Source organism: Scardinius erythrophthalmus (genome assembly GCF_964197995.2).
Source record: "Scardinius erythrophthalmus genome assembly, chromosome: 6".
NCBI classification, from domain to species: domain Eukaryota; kingdom Metazoa; phylum Chordata; class Actinopteri; order Cypriniformes; family Leuciscidae; genus Scardinius; species Scardinius erythrophthalmus.
In genome coordinates, this window is record NC_138226.1 from 42,027,134 (window position 1) to 42,039,260 (window position 12,127).

The 12,127-nt window shown below is 48.2% G+C and overlaps 1 protein-coding gene across 1 annotated transcript; it reads right to left on the minus strand.

Annotated features, from left to right (window-relative positions):
* Positions 1-9,656: 9,656 nt before the first annotated feature.
* Positions 9,657-11,144, minus strand: LOC308691856 (uncharacterized protein; the record flags this gene model as incomplete). Its single annotated transcript, XM_081367420.1, has 3 exons — positions 11,106-11,144; positions 9,757-10,766; positions 9,657-9,703 (listed from the first exon to the last, which is right to left on the minus strand). The coding sequence occupies exons 2-3, from the start codon at positions 10,745-10,747 to the stop codon at positions 9,657-9,659; spliced, it is 1,038 nt and encodes a 345-aa protein (XP_081223546.1). The 5' UTR covers positions 10,748-10,766; positions 11,106-11,144.
* Between the last annotated feature and the right edge of the window lie 983 nt (positions 11,145-12,127).

The following is a 12,127-nucleotide window of genomic DNA, read 5'->3' on the forward strand; positions in this document are numbered from 1 at the left end:
AAAAACTAAAAGAAACACATGGTGATACATTTTTTAAATAAAATACATTTTTATTTATTTACATTAGTAAGCTACAGTACATCGTCTTTCAAAACATGACCTGCGCGAAAGCGGAAAATATTTTTTTGTACCCAGCCCTTCTGAAAATGCGAATGCGTCTCTGTCCCCAGCACATTTCAAACCAAACTGACGCCCATGTACCGTATATTTTCCGCACTATAAAGCGCACCGGATTATAAGGCGCACATTCAATGAATGGCCTATTTTAGAACTGTTTTCATATATAGGGTGCGCCGGATTATAAGGCGCATAGAATAGAAGATACTGCAGTCAAACGTTTGACTGGGTTTGCGTTGTGCAGTGGTCACCAACCTTTTCATAAGATCACATCTAAAGTCCAAATATAAACCAAGATCTACCACTTGCAAAAAAAAATATGAAAAAACAAGTGGCTGAGCTGTAAAACCTTGTTTATACTCGACGCGTCCGCCTGAGCGCGAAGGTAGGCTAATAAAAAACTAATATCCGTCTGCTCGGGCAGATTCGGCTTTAACAGCGCGCGCGCCTCCGCATCCGAAGATGCACGACTTTGACCCGAATCTGCCCGAGCAGACGGATATTAGTACATCTCATCATCACACCGGCACCCAGTTTGCGCGTCTAAATCAGTTGTATGGTCTGGTGTTCAGTCTAAAACAAAACAGTTGCGTCAAGTATAAATGCCTCGTCTGTTTGAGGAGTTGCGCGCGCAGTTCGTTTTTGAAAAAAATAAAGGCTTTTAAGTGCGCCTTATAGTGCGGAAAATACGTTAGGCTATTCGACTATGAGGTTCATAGTCGAATCAGACCTCTCCGAATCGAATCGTCGAATCCTCGACTATTAGAAGTCAGCCCTAATGTCAACAAGATTCAACAAGACATTTTTACCTGGCTATACACACTGTTTAGATCTGTTGTGGCATTTATGCAAATTAGCACATACATAATTAGATTATGCACCATTTGTCCATGTTAACAAACAATTTAAAAAACTTGTAATACATTTTTTTGTTTGTCTTGATGTAAGTAATCAACTCAGTAATTTTCATGGTGATATCTAAAGGTTACAATTTTTACCCTATGTGAGAGAAAAAATGAAGAGGCTATATTTGGGTCTTTTTCTAAACTTTCCCCTAATGGGATTCTTCGGGACTTGTTTTTCCTTACTTAGGACATATTGAGGATACAAAATCAGTTGATTTTGCTTCTGTTGCAATTTGTTCAAGGTTGACCCCCATTTTGGCTTAAAATGACTGGACTACAGGCAGATTGGGTGCAAACAGACCCCAGCCCTTGCATCACCACTGGCTAGTCAGAGTCAGTGTGGTCAGACTTCAGGACCAGCAACAGCTCAGAGCATCTACCAGACACAGGCAGTCAATCACATACCAAATTCAGGAATTTAAGTTGAGATGATTTTGCCAGATTAAAAGAATAGTTCACCCAAAAATGAACACCAAAAAATAATTATAAATTAAATAATTATAATTAGAAAGAATAATTATAAATTATTATAATGAAAGAATCTTGTATTAAATCTTCCTAGGATAAGATTTTATATTGATGGGCAATTAGAGGTTAAATTAGAGGTCGACCGATTCATCGGCACCGATAGTTGATTGGTGGAACTATCGTTATCGGCAAAAATACATACCGATACAGGGCTCGCAAAATCGCCTGCCCGACGTCCCGGGGCTATTGTGTTTTCTAGTCGGGCTACCAAAATGCATAACCGGCCTGCCCGACGGGCTATCTGAAATAGTGTTCGCGTCAGTCTTGTTATAATCAGATTCGGCGCATTCTTCATCTTCAATCCGCAGCGGCGCAGAGCAGTGCGCACGTCAGAAAGGTGTGTGTGTGTGTGTGTGTGTGTGTGTGTGTTCATCTTAGTCTCATTGGTCTGTCAATGTCAGAATATTTGAGATGACCAATCAAATCAAAGTAGGCGGGCTTTATGTTCACAAGAAGCTGCAGAGCGCGAATTTGAACAGAGCAACTGACGTTTCAGTTTACGGTCAAGTGCGAGATAAGATGTAAGTAGCTAAACTAAAGATTTCATATTTGACAGCTTTTTTAGGTCATAAATGTAAAACGAATGACAAAAATAATCAGACAAACGAATATAATTTTGTCGAATTTCGCCATTTTTAACTGAAAATAGGCCTATGTAACGTGACTAATAATTAGTTTACTGTCATTGTGAGGGGACATTAGCATTAACAAAGCCGTTTTCATGTTAGGCACAAGATTAATAATACATGTTGAGAATTAGGCTAATATACAATTTGTAGCCTTCAGTAAATTAAAAAAGATCAGGAGACTGAGAGAAAAAGAAAGAGTGATGGATAAGAAGTGAGAGCAGGTATTGACACATAATCTACTGCCCACTGACATTGTTTTAAAGCTATTTCTTATCCTTTTTTGGCCTTCAAACGTCTTGAAATGGACATATCAGAGAAATAAAATATTTGAACCCCCTAATAACCTTAAATGTAGGACCTAGGCCTATTTGATTATAAAGCCCTGTATTAGGAATAAGATCAATAATGAATGTGTACATACTGTGAATGAATTTAATAAACTTAGTTAGGCTACCTAGCTTTCCTAGTAGCTTTCAGTAAATTAATGCATCTGAGAAAATGATTCATAAATCAACCTATCAGTTGACCCTAAGTTTACTTCACTGACAGACAAAAATGAAAAGCCTATATCAGTCAAAGCTCAGCTTTAGGAGGGGAAGAGACAGAGCAAGAGAAAAACAAAGAGAATAGGAGTGTGATGCTGATGAGGTGAGAAAAATAATCAGCTGCCCACTTACATGGTTTTAAAGCTATTGTTACCCAATTTTTTTGGCCTTCAAAACATCTTAAAATGCACATATGTAGATCAAAGAAATCAAAATTTTCTAGGGGGTGCCCCCGAACCCCCCCTGACTAGTCTACCTCACATTCGGGACCTCAGTGATGATAAAACACTGCCATCTGCATGTTAATGAAACTTAATAGTGAGCATTAGACCCTAAACTAACGACCCTAAAAAGTGTTACTTTTTTTTTATTATTATCATACCTCATTCATGTTCCATACTGGTCACACACCTTTCAGTTCAGTTAGAACCAGATGCATATTTGTTGATATTTTGTGTTTTAAAAAAGTTTTTGATTCATTGTTTTGACTCCTAACCAATTTTCTACATTAATAAAGTTGTCTTTTTATCTGGGCTAGTAAAATTCATTTCGGGCTACCAAAATCCGAAGAGTGCCTGCCCGAAGGGCTACCAGCGATTTTGAAATTTTGCGAGCCCTGCCGATAGTTTTTCCTGGTTGCGTCCGTTGTTGGAGCGGCTGAGAAGCGCGCGCTGTCATTCATTACACAGTAGAGAGAGCTGAGAAGGCTCTGCTGGCATCATGCAGTACAAGAGCGGCCTCTAGAGGTGTAATAAAAACGTACTCGGTTACTAACGTAACCTCGGTTCTCTCTAGAAGAGGGAACGAGTACTGCGTTTGAAAAACGCTATGGGAAAAGCCTCTTTTCACGAAACACTGAAGCAAAAAATTATCCTTAATTTTTCATATATGTAAAACGCGTTGCGGCAGCAGCAGACAGCTGAAGCAAGACGGCTTGTCTGCTCATTGGCTGCTCTGCGGCAACTGCATAAGCCTATCGAGCGCAGGCTGATGCAACATCAGACCAATGAGGGCGCTTCGCGCCCTCCTTGCCACTTCCCGCCGAAACGGGCGTGGCTTACCTCTATAAAAGGAGCTCGAAAGGCTGATTCACTCAATTTTGATCGCCGAAGCGAACCAGAGCAAACCAAACGCACGGCAGGGAACGCAGTACTCGTTCCCTCTTCTAGAGAGAACCGAGGTTACGTTAGTAACCGAGTACGTTCTCTTACGAGAGTTCTCTCGTACTGCGTTTGAAAAACGCTATGGGAACCCCTTGTAAAACGCCGTGCGTGCTGGGATGACAACACCGATCACCGGAAGCTATTTCAGGCATACAGTGCATAATCACCAGATAGACTCACACAGAGTAAGGGAATAAGGGAGGAAGGCCTTAATTCCTTAACTGTAACATCCGTGGGCTTAACATAACCTCACAGGGAGAGTCTAAAGACGGGAGGGGTTTCCTCCGTCCTTATATAGACATGTCAGCAGACACGAATATGACATCACATAGCCAGGGTAGGAAGCCTGCACTAATGTGGGAAAACGTGGGTCTTACACAGTTCTGCCCAGTATAGTCGGTAGCGCATAGCGCCTGTAAATAGATTACACCGACAAAAGCTTAGCCTGCAAGGCGGGAACCTCTAGGTTATAAAACCTAATAAATGTAGACGGAGAGGCCCAGCCTGCCGCCGTACATATATCCTGTAAGGACATCCCGCTGGACCAAGCCCACGAGGAGGCAACGCCTCTCGTAAAGTGCGCTCTAACTACCAACGGGCATTGAATGCCCTTGGCAGTATATGCCAGCGCTATGGCGTCAACTATCCATCTGGATAGACTCTGTTTCGAAACAGCCATTCCCTTGGAACGTCCGCTGAACGAGACAAAGAGCTGCTCTGTCTGTCTGAAGGCAGCAGAGCGGGACATATAAGTTCTTAAAGCCCTAACAGGGCAAAGAAAACTCGAGTCCCCCTCCTCACTTGACGCCGGCAAGGCAGCCAGGGAAATAACCTGAGCCCGAAAAGGCGTGTTGAGGAATTTCGGCACATAGCCGTGTTTAGGTTTGAGTATGACCTTAGAGTCGTTAGGACCAAACTCCAAGCACGTCGGGCTCACAGAGAGCGCGTGCAGATCGCCTATGCGCTTTACTGAAGCGAGAGCCATCAAAAACACTGTTTTAAAAGATAAATGTTTGAGGCTGATAGACTGGATAGGCTCGAAAGGGGCACCTTTCATGGCCGCCAGGACCGTAGAAAGGTCACACACAGGGACTGAAGGAGGTCTGGGTGGATTCAGACTCCTGGCTCCCCTGAGGAAGCGGATGATTAAATCATTCTGTAATAAGGTTCAATGTTCGTATGGGTAAGGAAGGAAGAAGACAGGGGTCGGCGTGACTGAAACACTCAGTTTATTATAAATAAAAGTAAACAAACAAAAAGGGCGCACGTAGCGCATTCACCGTGCCACGCACAGCTTAACAAGAAACAAAACAACAAGACAGCTTCCACTCAAAAGACACAGACGCTCAGTGAGGTTTCAGTCCAACTCTCTCTCTCTCCTCCTCCCGAATGCCAGCTTATATCCGGTCTCTCCACGCCAATCACTGCAATCAGACACAGGTGTTCATCATTTTGCACTTGACCTACTTACTCACCGATCGGCCCCCTCCTTTCTCTCCTGCTACAGACTTCGCAAAACCACGCCCCCCTCGCCACATACCCCCACCGCCCGACTCAGGCCGGGGAGCCATCCGGCCTGCAGCCTCCCCCCCCCTCCTCCTGGAGAGGAAGTCAGCCACAACCATCTGTACACCCGGCCTGTGGATCACCTTGAACTTAAAAGGCTGTAAAGCGAGATACCAACGAGTGATCCGCGCGTTGGTATCCTTCATGCGGTGGAGCCACTGCAGGGGAGCGTGGTCCGAACAGAGGGTGAACTCCCGTCCCAAGAGGTAGTAGCGAAGGGTGAGAACGGCCCATCTGATGGCCAAACACTCCTTCTCTATGGTGCTGTACACCGTCTCTCTCTTAGAGAGCTTCCGACTGATGTACAGCACCGGCCGCTCCTCACCCTCCACCTCCTGGGACAGGACCGCGCCCATCCCCCTGTCCGACGCGTCGGTCTGTAGGATGAAAGGGAGAGAAAAGTCAGGGGCATGTAAAAGCGGTCCGCCACATAAAGCAGCCTTTATCTGGGTAAAAGCCCGCTGACACTGCTCCGTCCACTGGACCGTATCTGGTACCTCCTTTTTAGTTAGATCAGTCAGCGGGCTGGCGAGGTCCGAATAATTAGGCACAAACCTTCTGTAATAACCCGCCAGCCCCAGGAACTGTCTAACCTCCTTTTTGGTCTTGGGTCTCGGACAAGTCGCAACCGCTGCTGTCTTATCAATTTGGGGACGCACTTGCCCATGACCCAAGTGGAAGCCCAGATATCTTACTTCCACCCGCCCAATTGCACACTTCTTCGGGTTGGCCGTGAGCCCAGCTCGTCTCAGCGTCTTCAGGACAGCCCGCACCTGCTGCATATGACGCTGCCAGTCACCACTAAAGATGATGATATCATCCAAGTAGGCAGCGGCATATGCAGCGTGCGGTCGGAGAATCCTGTCCATCAGACGCTGAAACGTTGCCGGAGCCCCGAACAACCCGAAAGGAAGCGTGACAAATTGGTGTAACCCAAACGGCGTGGTGAAAGCTGTTTTTTCTTTGGATAATGGAGATAAGGGGATCTGCCAATATCCCTTAGTTAAGTCCAATGTCGAATAAAATCGAGCAGTACCCAGCCGATCAAGCAATTCGTCAACCCTTGGCATTGGATAAGCGTCGAACTTCGACACAGCATTCACCTTCCTGTAATCTACACAGAACCGAATCGAGCCGTCCGTTTTAGGAACTAAAACTATCGGGCTCGCCCAGTCACTGTTAGATTCTTCTATTACTCCCAACTCTAGCATCGACTCTAATTCGCTTTGCACAACTTTCTTTTTGTGCTCTGGCAGTCGATACGGCCGGCTGCGAACCACCACGCCCGGCTCTGTCTCAACGTGGTGCTGAATGAGGTCCGTTCGACCAGGCAGGGGCGAGAACACATCAGCAAAATCTGCTTGTAAATTATGCACATCAGTGAGCTGGGATGGTGAGAGGTGGTCTCCCCCAGCGGCCAGGGCGAGAGATTTTGTTTTGACATTCGCCTCTGGACCGAGATCCTCCTCTCCGCTCACCACCATCGCCAGCATCACTGATTCCACCTCAGACCATTTTTTAAGCAGGTTGAGGTGGTAAATTTGATGTGCTCCGCCCCTATCTGTTCGTATTACCTCATAGTTGAGATCTCCAATTCGCCGCGTAACCTCAAAAGGTCCTTGCCACTTTGCGAGTAATTTTGAGCTAGAGGTAGGAAGTAATACAAGCACTTTCTCTCCCGGTGTAAATTGACGCAGTCTAGCCCCCCTGTTGTACAGCCGACTTTGCTTGTCCTGAGCCTGTAACAAATTCTCCCGTGACAGCCGCCCCAAAGTGTGGAGTTTTGTTCTCAGGTCCAGGACATACTGAATTTCATTTTTACTAGCTGAAGGTCCGTCCTCCCAAGTTTCCCTAAGGACATCTAACACCCCGCGGGGCTGACGCCCATAGAGAAGCTCGAAGGGGGAAAACCCCGTGGAGGCTTGCGGGACCTCCCGTACAGCGAACAAGAGGGGTTCTAACCACCGATCCCAATTTTTGGCGTCTTCTTGTACGAACTTTCGAATCATGGATTTCAAAGTGCGGTTAAATCGTTCGACCAGCCCGTCTGTTTGTGGGTGATAGACACTGGTCCGGATCGATTTAATGCCCAATAATCCGTAAAGTTCGCGTATCGTTCGTGACATAAACGCCGTGCCTTGATCGGTGAGAATCTCTTTCGGGATTCCCACCCGGGAGATTAATTGAAACAGAGCGCTCGCCACTAGGCCTGTCGCGATAGTCGATAAGTCGATTAATCGCACGATAAAAAAAAACGAGCTCGATAATTTTTCCGGCCGCGATAATTCCATTTGCATGCTTGTTTGTTTTCCTCGTCTCTCTCTCTCTACCAAAGAGACTGGATGACCACTCTCGCTCGGTTCTTTAGCGTATAGGAGGAGTGAACCCTCTTGTTGTCAGTTGCATGGTCTTTGTGTGAGAAGGCGGCGCCGCGGCGCTCAGTCACATGGTCTTTGTATGGGAAAGCGCCGGCGGGAGTGTTTGCGGCTACTGCCGGGAGAGAGAGAAGACGCTAGTTGTGAGTTGCGACAGCGAGCCCGATCACATGAAAATGCGTATCTATACCACGAATGTTATTTCTCGTGCCATTTATACGCCAAAAATAGTTTTTGCGTGCATATGATACGCTCTTTATGGCGTGTAATACGCACGCACTCCTCACCCCTAATCCTAACCAAGTATTTTCAGTGCGTAGCATGCCTTCCCGACAGTACACAATCACTTGACAAAGTAACAGGAGGACAAAGTAACAGGAGTAACAGTGCAAAATTGTGCGATATGGCTTGTTGAGGCTTTTTTTTATTTGTTTACAAAGGTCCTAACTGTCAGTTTTGCCTGTTATGGAATGTATCACTATTTAATAATGTCTAAAGCCTAATGTTTAATATTTTTTGAAGTGCAATTTTGTTTCATTTTATTTATTAACAGACATTTATTTTGTTAACAGACACTAAGAGTCCATTGCTTTCATTGTTTTTGGTTGTTTTGTTCATTTTTTGGGATATTTAAAATGTTTTCCGTTTTCAATGTTTAATATTCTTTAGAAATAAAAGTTTATAGATCGTTGAAAAGGTGTACCTGCATTATTATGCCATTATAATTATATGAAATGAAAATGGTCTCAGAACGACAATATTATCGTTTATCGCGATAATTTCTTGGACAATTTATCGTCCAGCAAAATTTGTTATCGTGACAGGCCTACTCGCCACGCTATTTGCGGAAATATTGCGAAGCGGAACTGCTTCAGGATATCGCGTTGCGTAGTCCACCAGGACTAAAGCAAAGCGATGTCCCCGTGCTGACCGCTCTAATGGCCCGATGAGGTCCATACCAATTCGTTCGAAGGGGACCTGCATCAGCGGAATAGGGCACAATGGTGCTTTTGGGTTGGCCGGTGGATTCACCAACTGACATTCACGACAAGACGCACACCACTTGCGTACATTCTCGTGAATGCCCGGCCAAAAGAACCGGGCCATGAGACGGTTAAGTGTCGCTGTTTGTCCTAAATGCCCCGCCATTGGATTAGAATGAGCCGTCTGGAAAAGCATTTCCCGACGGCTTTTAGGTACCAACAACTGAGTTGTATCCTGCTTTGATTGGGCATCTTGGGTTACCCGATACAACTTATCTTTTAGGATTGCAAAATACGGATAGGTGAGTGGTTGGTCCGTGTGGAGAAGCTGGCCGTCGATAGAGCGAACCTGATCAAAGGCATGTTTCAGCGTGTCATCCTGGGACTGTTCCAGGGGAAAATCATCGCGCTCTGTGAGAATGGTTCTCTCCAGTGCACTCCGTTCCCCTGAACCAGTACCCAGAGGTTCCGGATCAGCTTCTCCCAACTGAGCAATCGCCACCTTCCCCTTATCCTTTTTTACCCAAGAAGCATCCGCACATAAATGACCCAATAACTCATTAAATGCTGGCCAATCTGTCCCCAAAATCAGCGGATGCCGGAGGTGCGGGTTAATCGCCACCTCCACACTATGCTTTTGTCCCCTAAATTGAATATCCACAGGCATTAACGGATAATTCACCACTTCCCCGTGCACACACCGTACCTTAACCATGCGGCTATTATCCAATGCTTTAGGTTGAATCAGGCTTTGGTGGACAGAGGTTTGGTTACAGCCTGAATCTACCAGAGCCTGAAAAGTACCCCCCTTTATACTCACGGGTATTTGGTACAGGCCAGCTTGATCAGGGGCAGCTTGCGCCGCGTCGGGGACCCGGATCAGCGTCCCCACCTCCATCACCGGACACCGGTTGATAAAATGACCCGGGTCCCCACAGCGCCAACAAGCCGGCCCGGGCTTCCCCGCCGCTCCAGTGGCAGGAAGCGGGTCAAGGGATTGGCGTGGAGAGAGAGGTAGCGCCGCCTGTGGAGGGAATCCCCCCCTCGATGGGCCCCCTCCCCGGGGAAGAGGCCTGGGGGAAGCTACCGGCTCCGCGGTTCCCCCTGTCCTCCACCTTGGAGCTGGCCTCGGTGGGAGGTTTCCCCGATACCTGGGAAGGGGAGAGGGCTTAGGAGAGGGGTTAAAAAGAGAGAGAGAGAGAGAAGCAGATGGTAGGGGTTCGCCGACCCCCGGGCACGCCACCATTTGGTCCTCCGCCAGCTGGATGGCCTGGTTCAGCGACGTCGGGCGGTGGCACTGGACCCACTGTGCAGTCTCCCGTGGCAACCGCGCCACGAACTGCTCCAGTACCACACGGTCGATGATTTCCTCGACGTCGCTTCCGTCGGCCATCAGCCACTTGCGGCAGGAGTCCCGGAGCTGTTGGGCCATGATGAAGGGTCGGCCAGACTCCTCAAGGTTCAGTGTCCTGAACCTCTGCCGATGTTGCTCTGGAGTCCGGCCAACCCGCTGAAGAATGGCCCGCTTGAGATCCTGATAGACCAGGAGATTCTGGACTGGCAGTTGGTGAGCGGCCACCTGCGCCTCTCCTGACAGCAGGGGTATCAGCCGCATTGGCCAGTCCGTCGAGGGCCATCCCCGGTCCTCAGCCGACCTCTCAAACAGCTCCAGGAATGCCTCCGGATCATCCTGGGGACCCATTTTATTGAGAGGTATCGGCGAGGACGAGTCTTTGTATGTTGGGGGGACGGCCCTAACCTCCCGGTCTATCCAGCTCCGGAACAGCTCGCGGTCTTCATGCTGGCCACGGAGGAGCGCCTCGAACCGTTTGTCCTGCTCCTCTTTTATGGCCAGCAGATGTTGGTGATGTTCTTGGTGAAGACCCGCGAGCGATTGGATGATGTCCGCAAATGGCGTTCCTGGCGGAGTCTGCATGGCGGCGGCGATCTTCTTCCTTCCCGGGTTTCGGCACCAGTGTAATAAGGTTCAATGTTCGTATGGGTAAGGAAGGAAGAAGACAGGGGTCGGCGTGACTGAAACACTCAGTTTATTATAAATAAAAGTAAACAAACAAAAAGGGCGCACGTAGCGCATTCACCGTGCCACGCACAGCTTAACAAGAAACAAAACAACAAGACAGCTTCCACTCAAAAGACACAGACGCTCAGTGAGGTTTCAGTCCAACTCTCTCTCTCTCCTCCTCCCGAATGCCAGCTTATATCCGGTCTCTCCACGCCAATCACTGCAATCAGACACAGGTGTTCATCATTTTGCACTTGACCTACTTACTCACCGATCGGCCCCCTCCTTTCTCTCCTGCTACAGACTTCGCAAAACCACGCCCCCCTCGCCACACATTCCTTCCCAGCGACTAACCTAGCGCTGAAGCAGAGAACGCTGAGATAGCCGCCACATACACTTTGAGCGTGGAAGGGGATCTGCCCTTATCCAACAGCTCTTGCAGGAAGGAGAGAACCTCCGTATCCTCACATTCGAGGGGTGAAAGGCTCCGAGCTGTACACCAGCTGGAGAAAACCGACCACTTCGAAGCATAGAGCCGCCGGGTCGACGGCGCTCTAGCCTCAGTGATGGTATTCAAGACTCCCCCTGCGAGACCAACGGGTATCCGTTGAGCGCCCACACATGAAGGGACCACAGCTCCGGGTGTGGGTGCCAAATCGAGCCCCTGGCCTGCGAGAGGAGATCTCTCCTCACCGGCACTGGCCATGGAGCGATGTCTGCTAACTGCATCAGAACTGGGAACCACGCTTGGTTCTCCCAGAACGGTGCCACAAGCAGCATTGGACATTTTGTTTTCCTGACCCGTTCCAACACCTGTGGCAGGAGGGAGACGGGGGGAAACGCGTATAGCGGGCAGCGCGGCCACGTTCGGGACAGCGCGCTGTCGGTCTTTGAAAAGAACACGGGGCAGTGAGCGTTTTCATGGGCCGCGAATAGGTCCACCTCTGCTCTGCCGAATCTCTCCCACAACAGCCGTACTGTTTGTGGGTGTAGAGACCACTCGCCTGGGGGAATGTTGTTCCTGGACAGTCTGTCCGGGCCCACATTCTGAAGCCCAGGTACATGCACTGCTCTCAGCGAGCGTAAGTTGTGCTGAGCCCATAGTAGGAGGCGTTTCGCCAGCCTGTACAGGGATGTGGATCTCAGACCGCCTTGGCGATTTATATAGGACACCACAGCCATGTTGTCCGAACGGACTATGACATGTTGGTCCTTGATGTGGGGACAAAATCGCGTCAGCGCGTTGTGCACTGCCACCATTTCTAGGCAGTTTATGTGTTGGAGCTTTTCTCG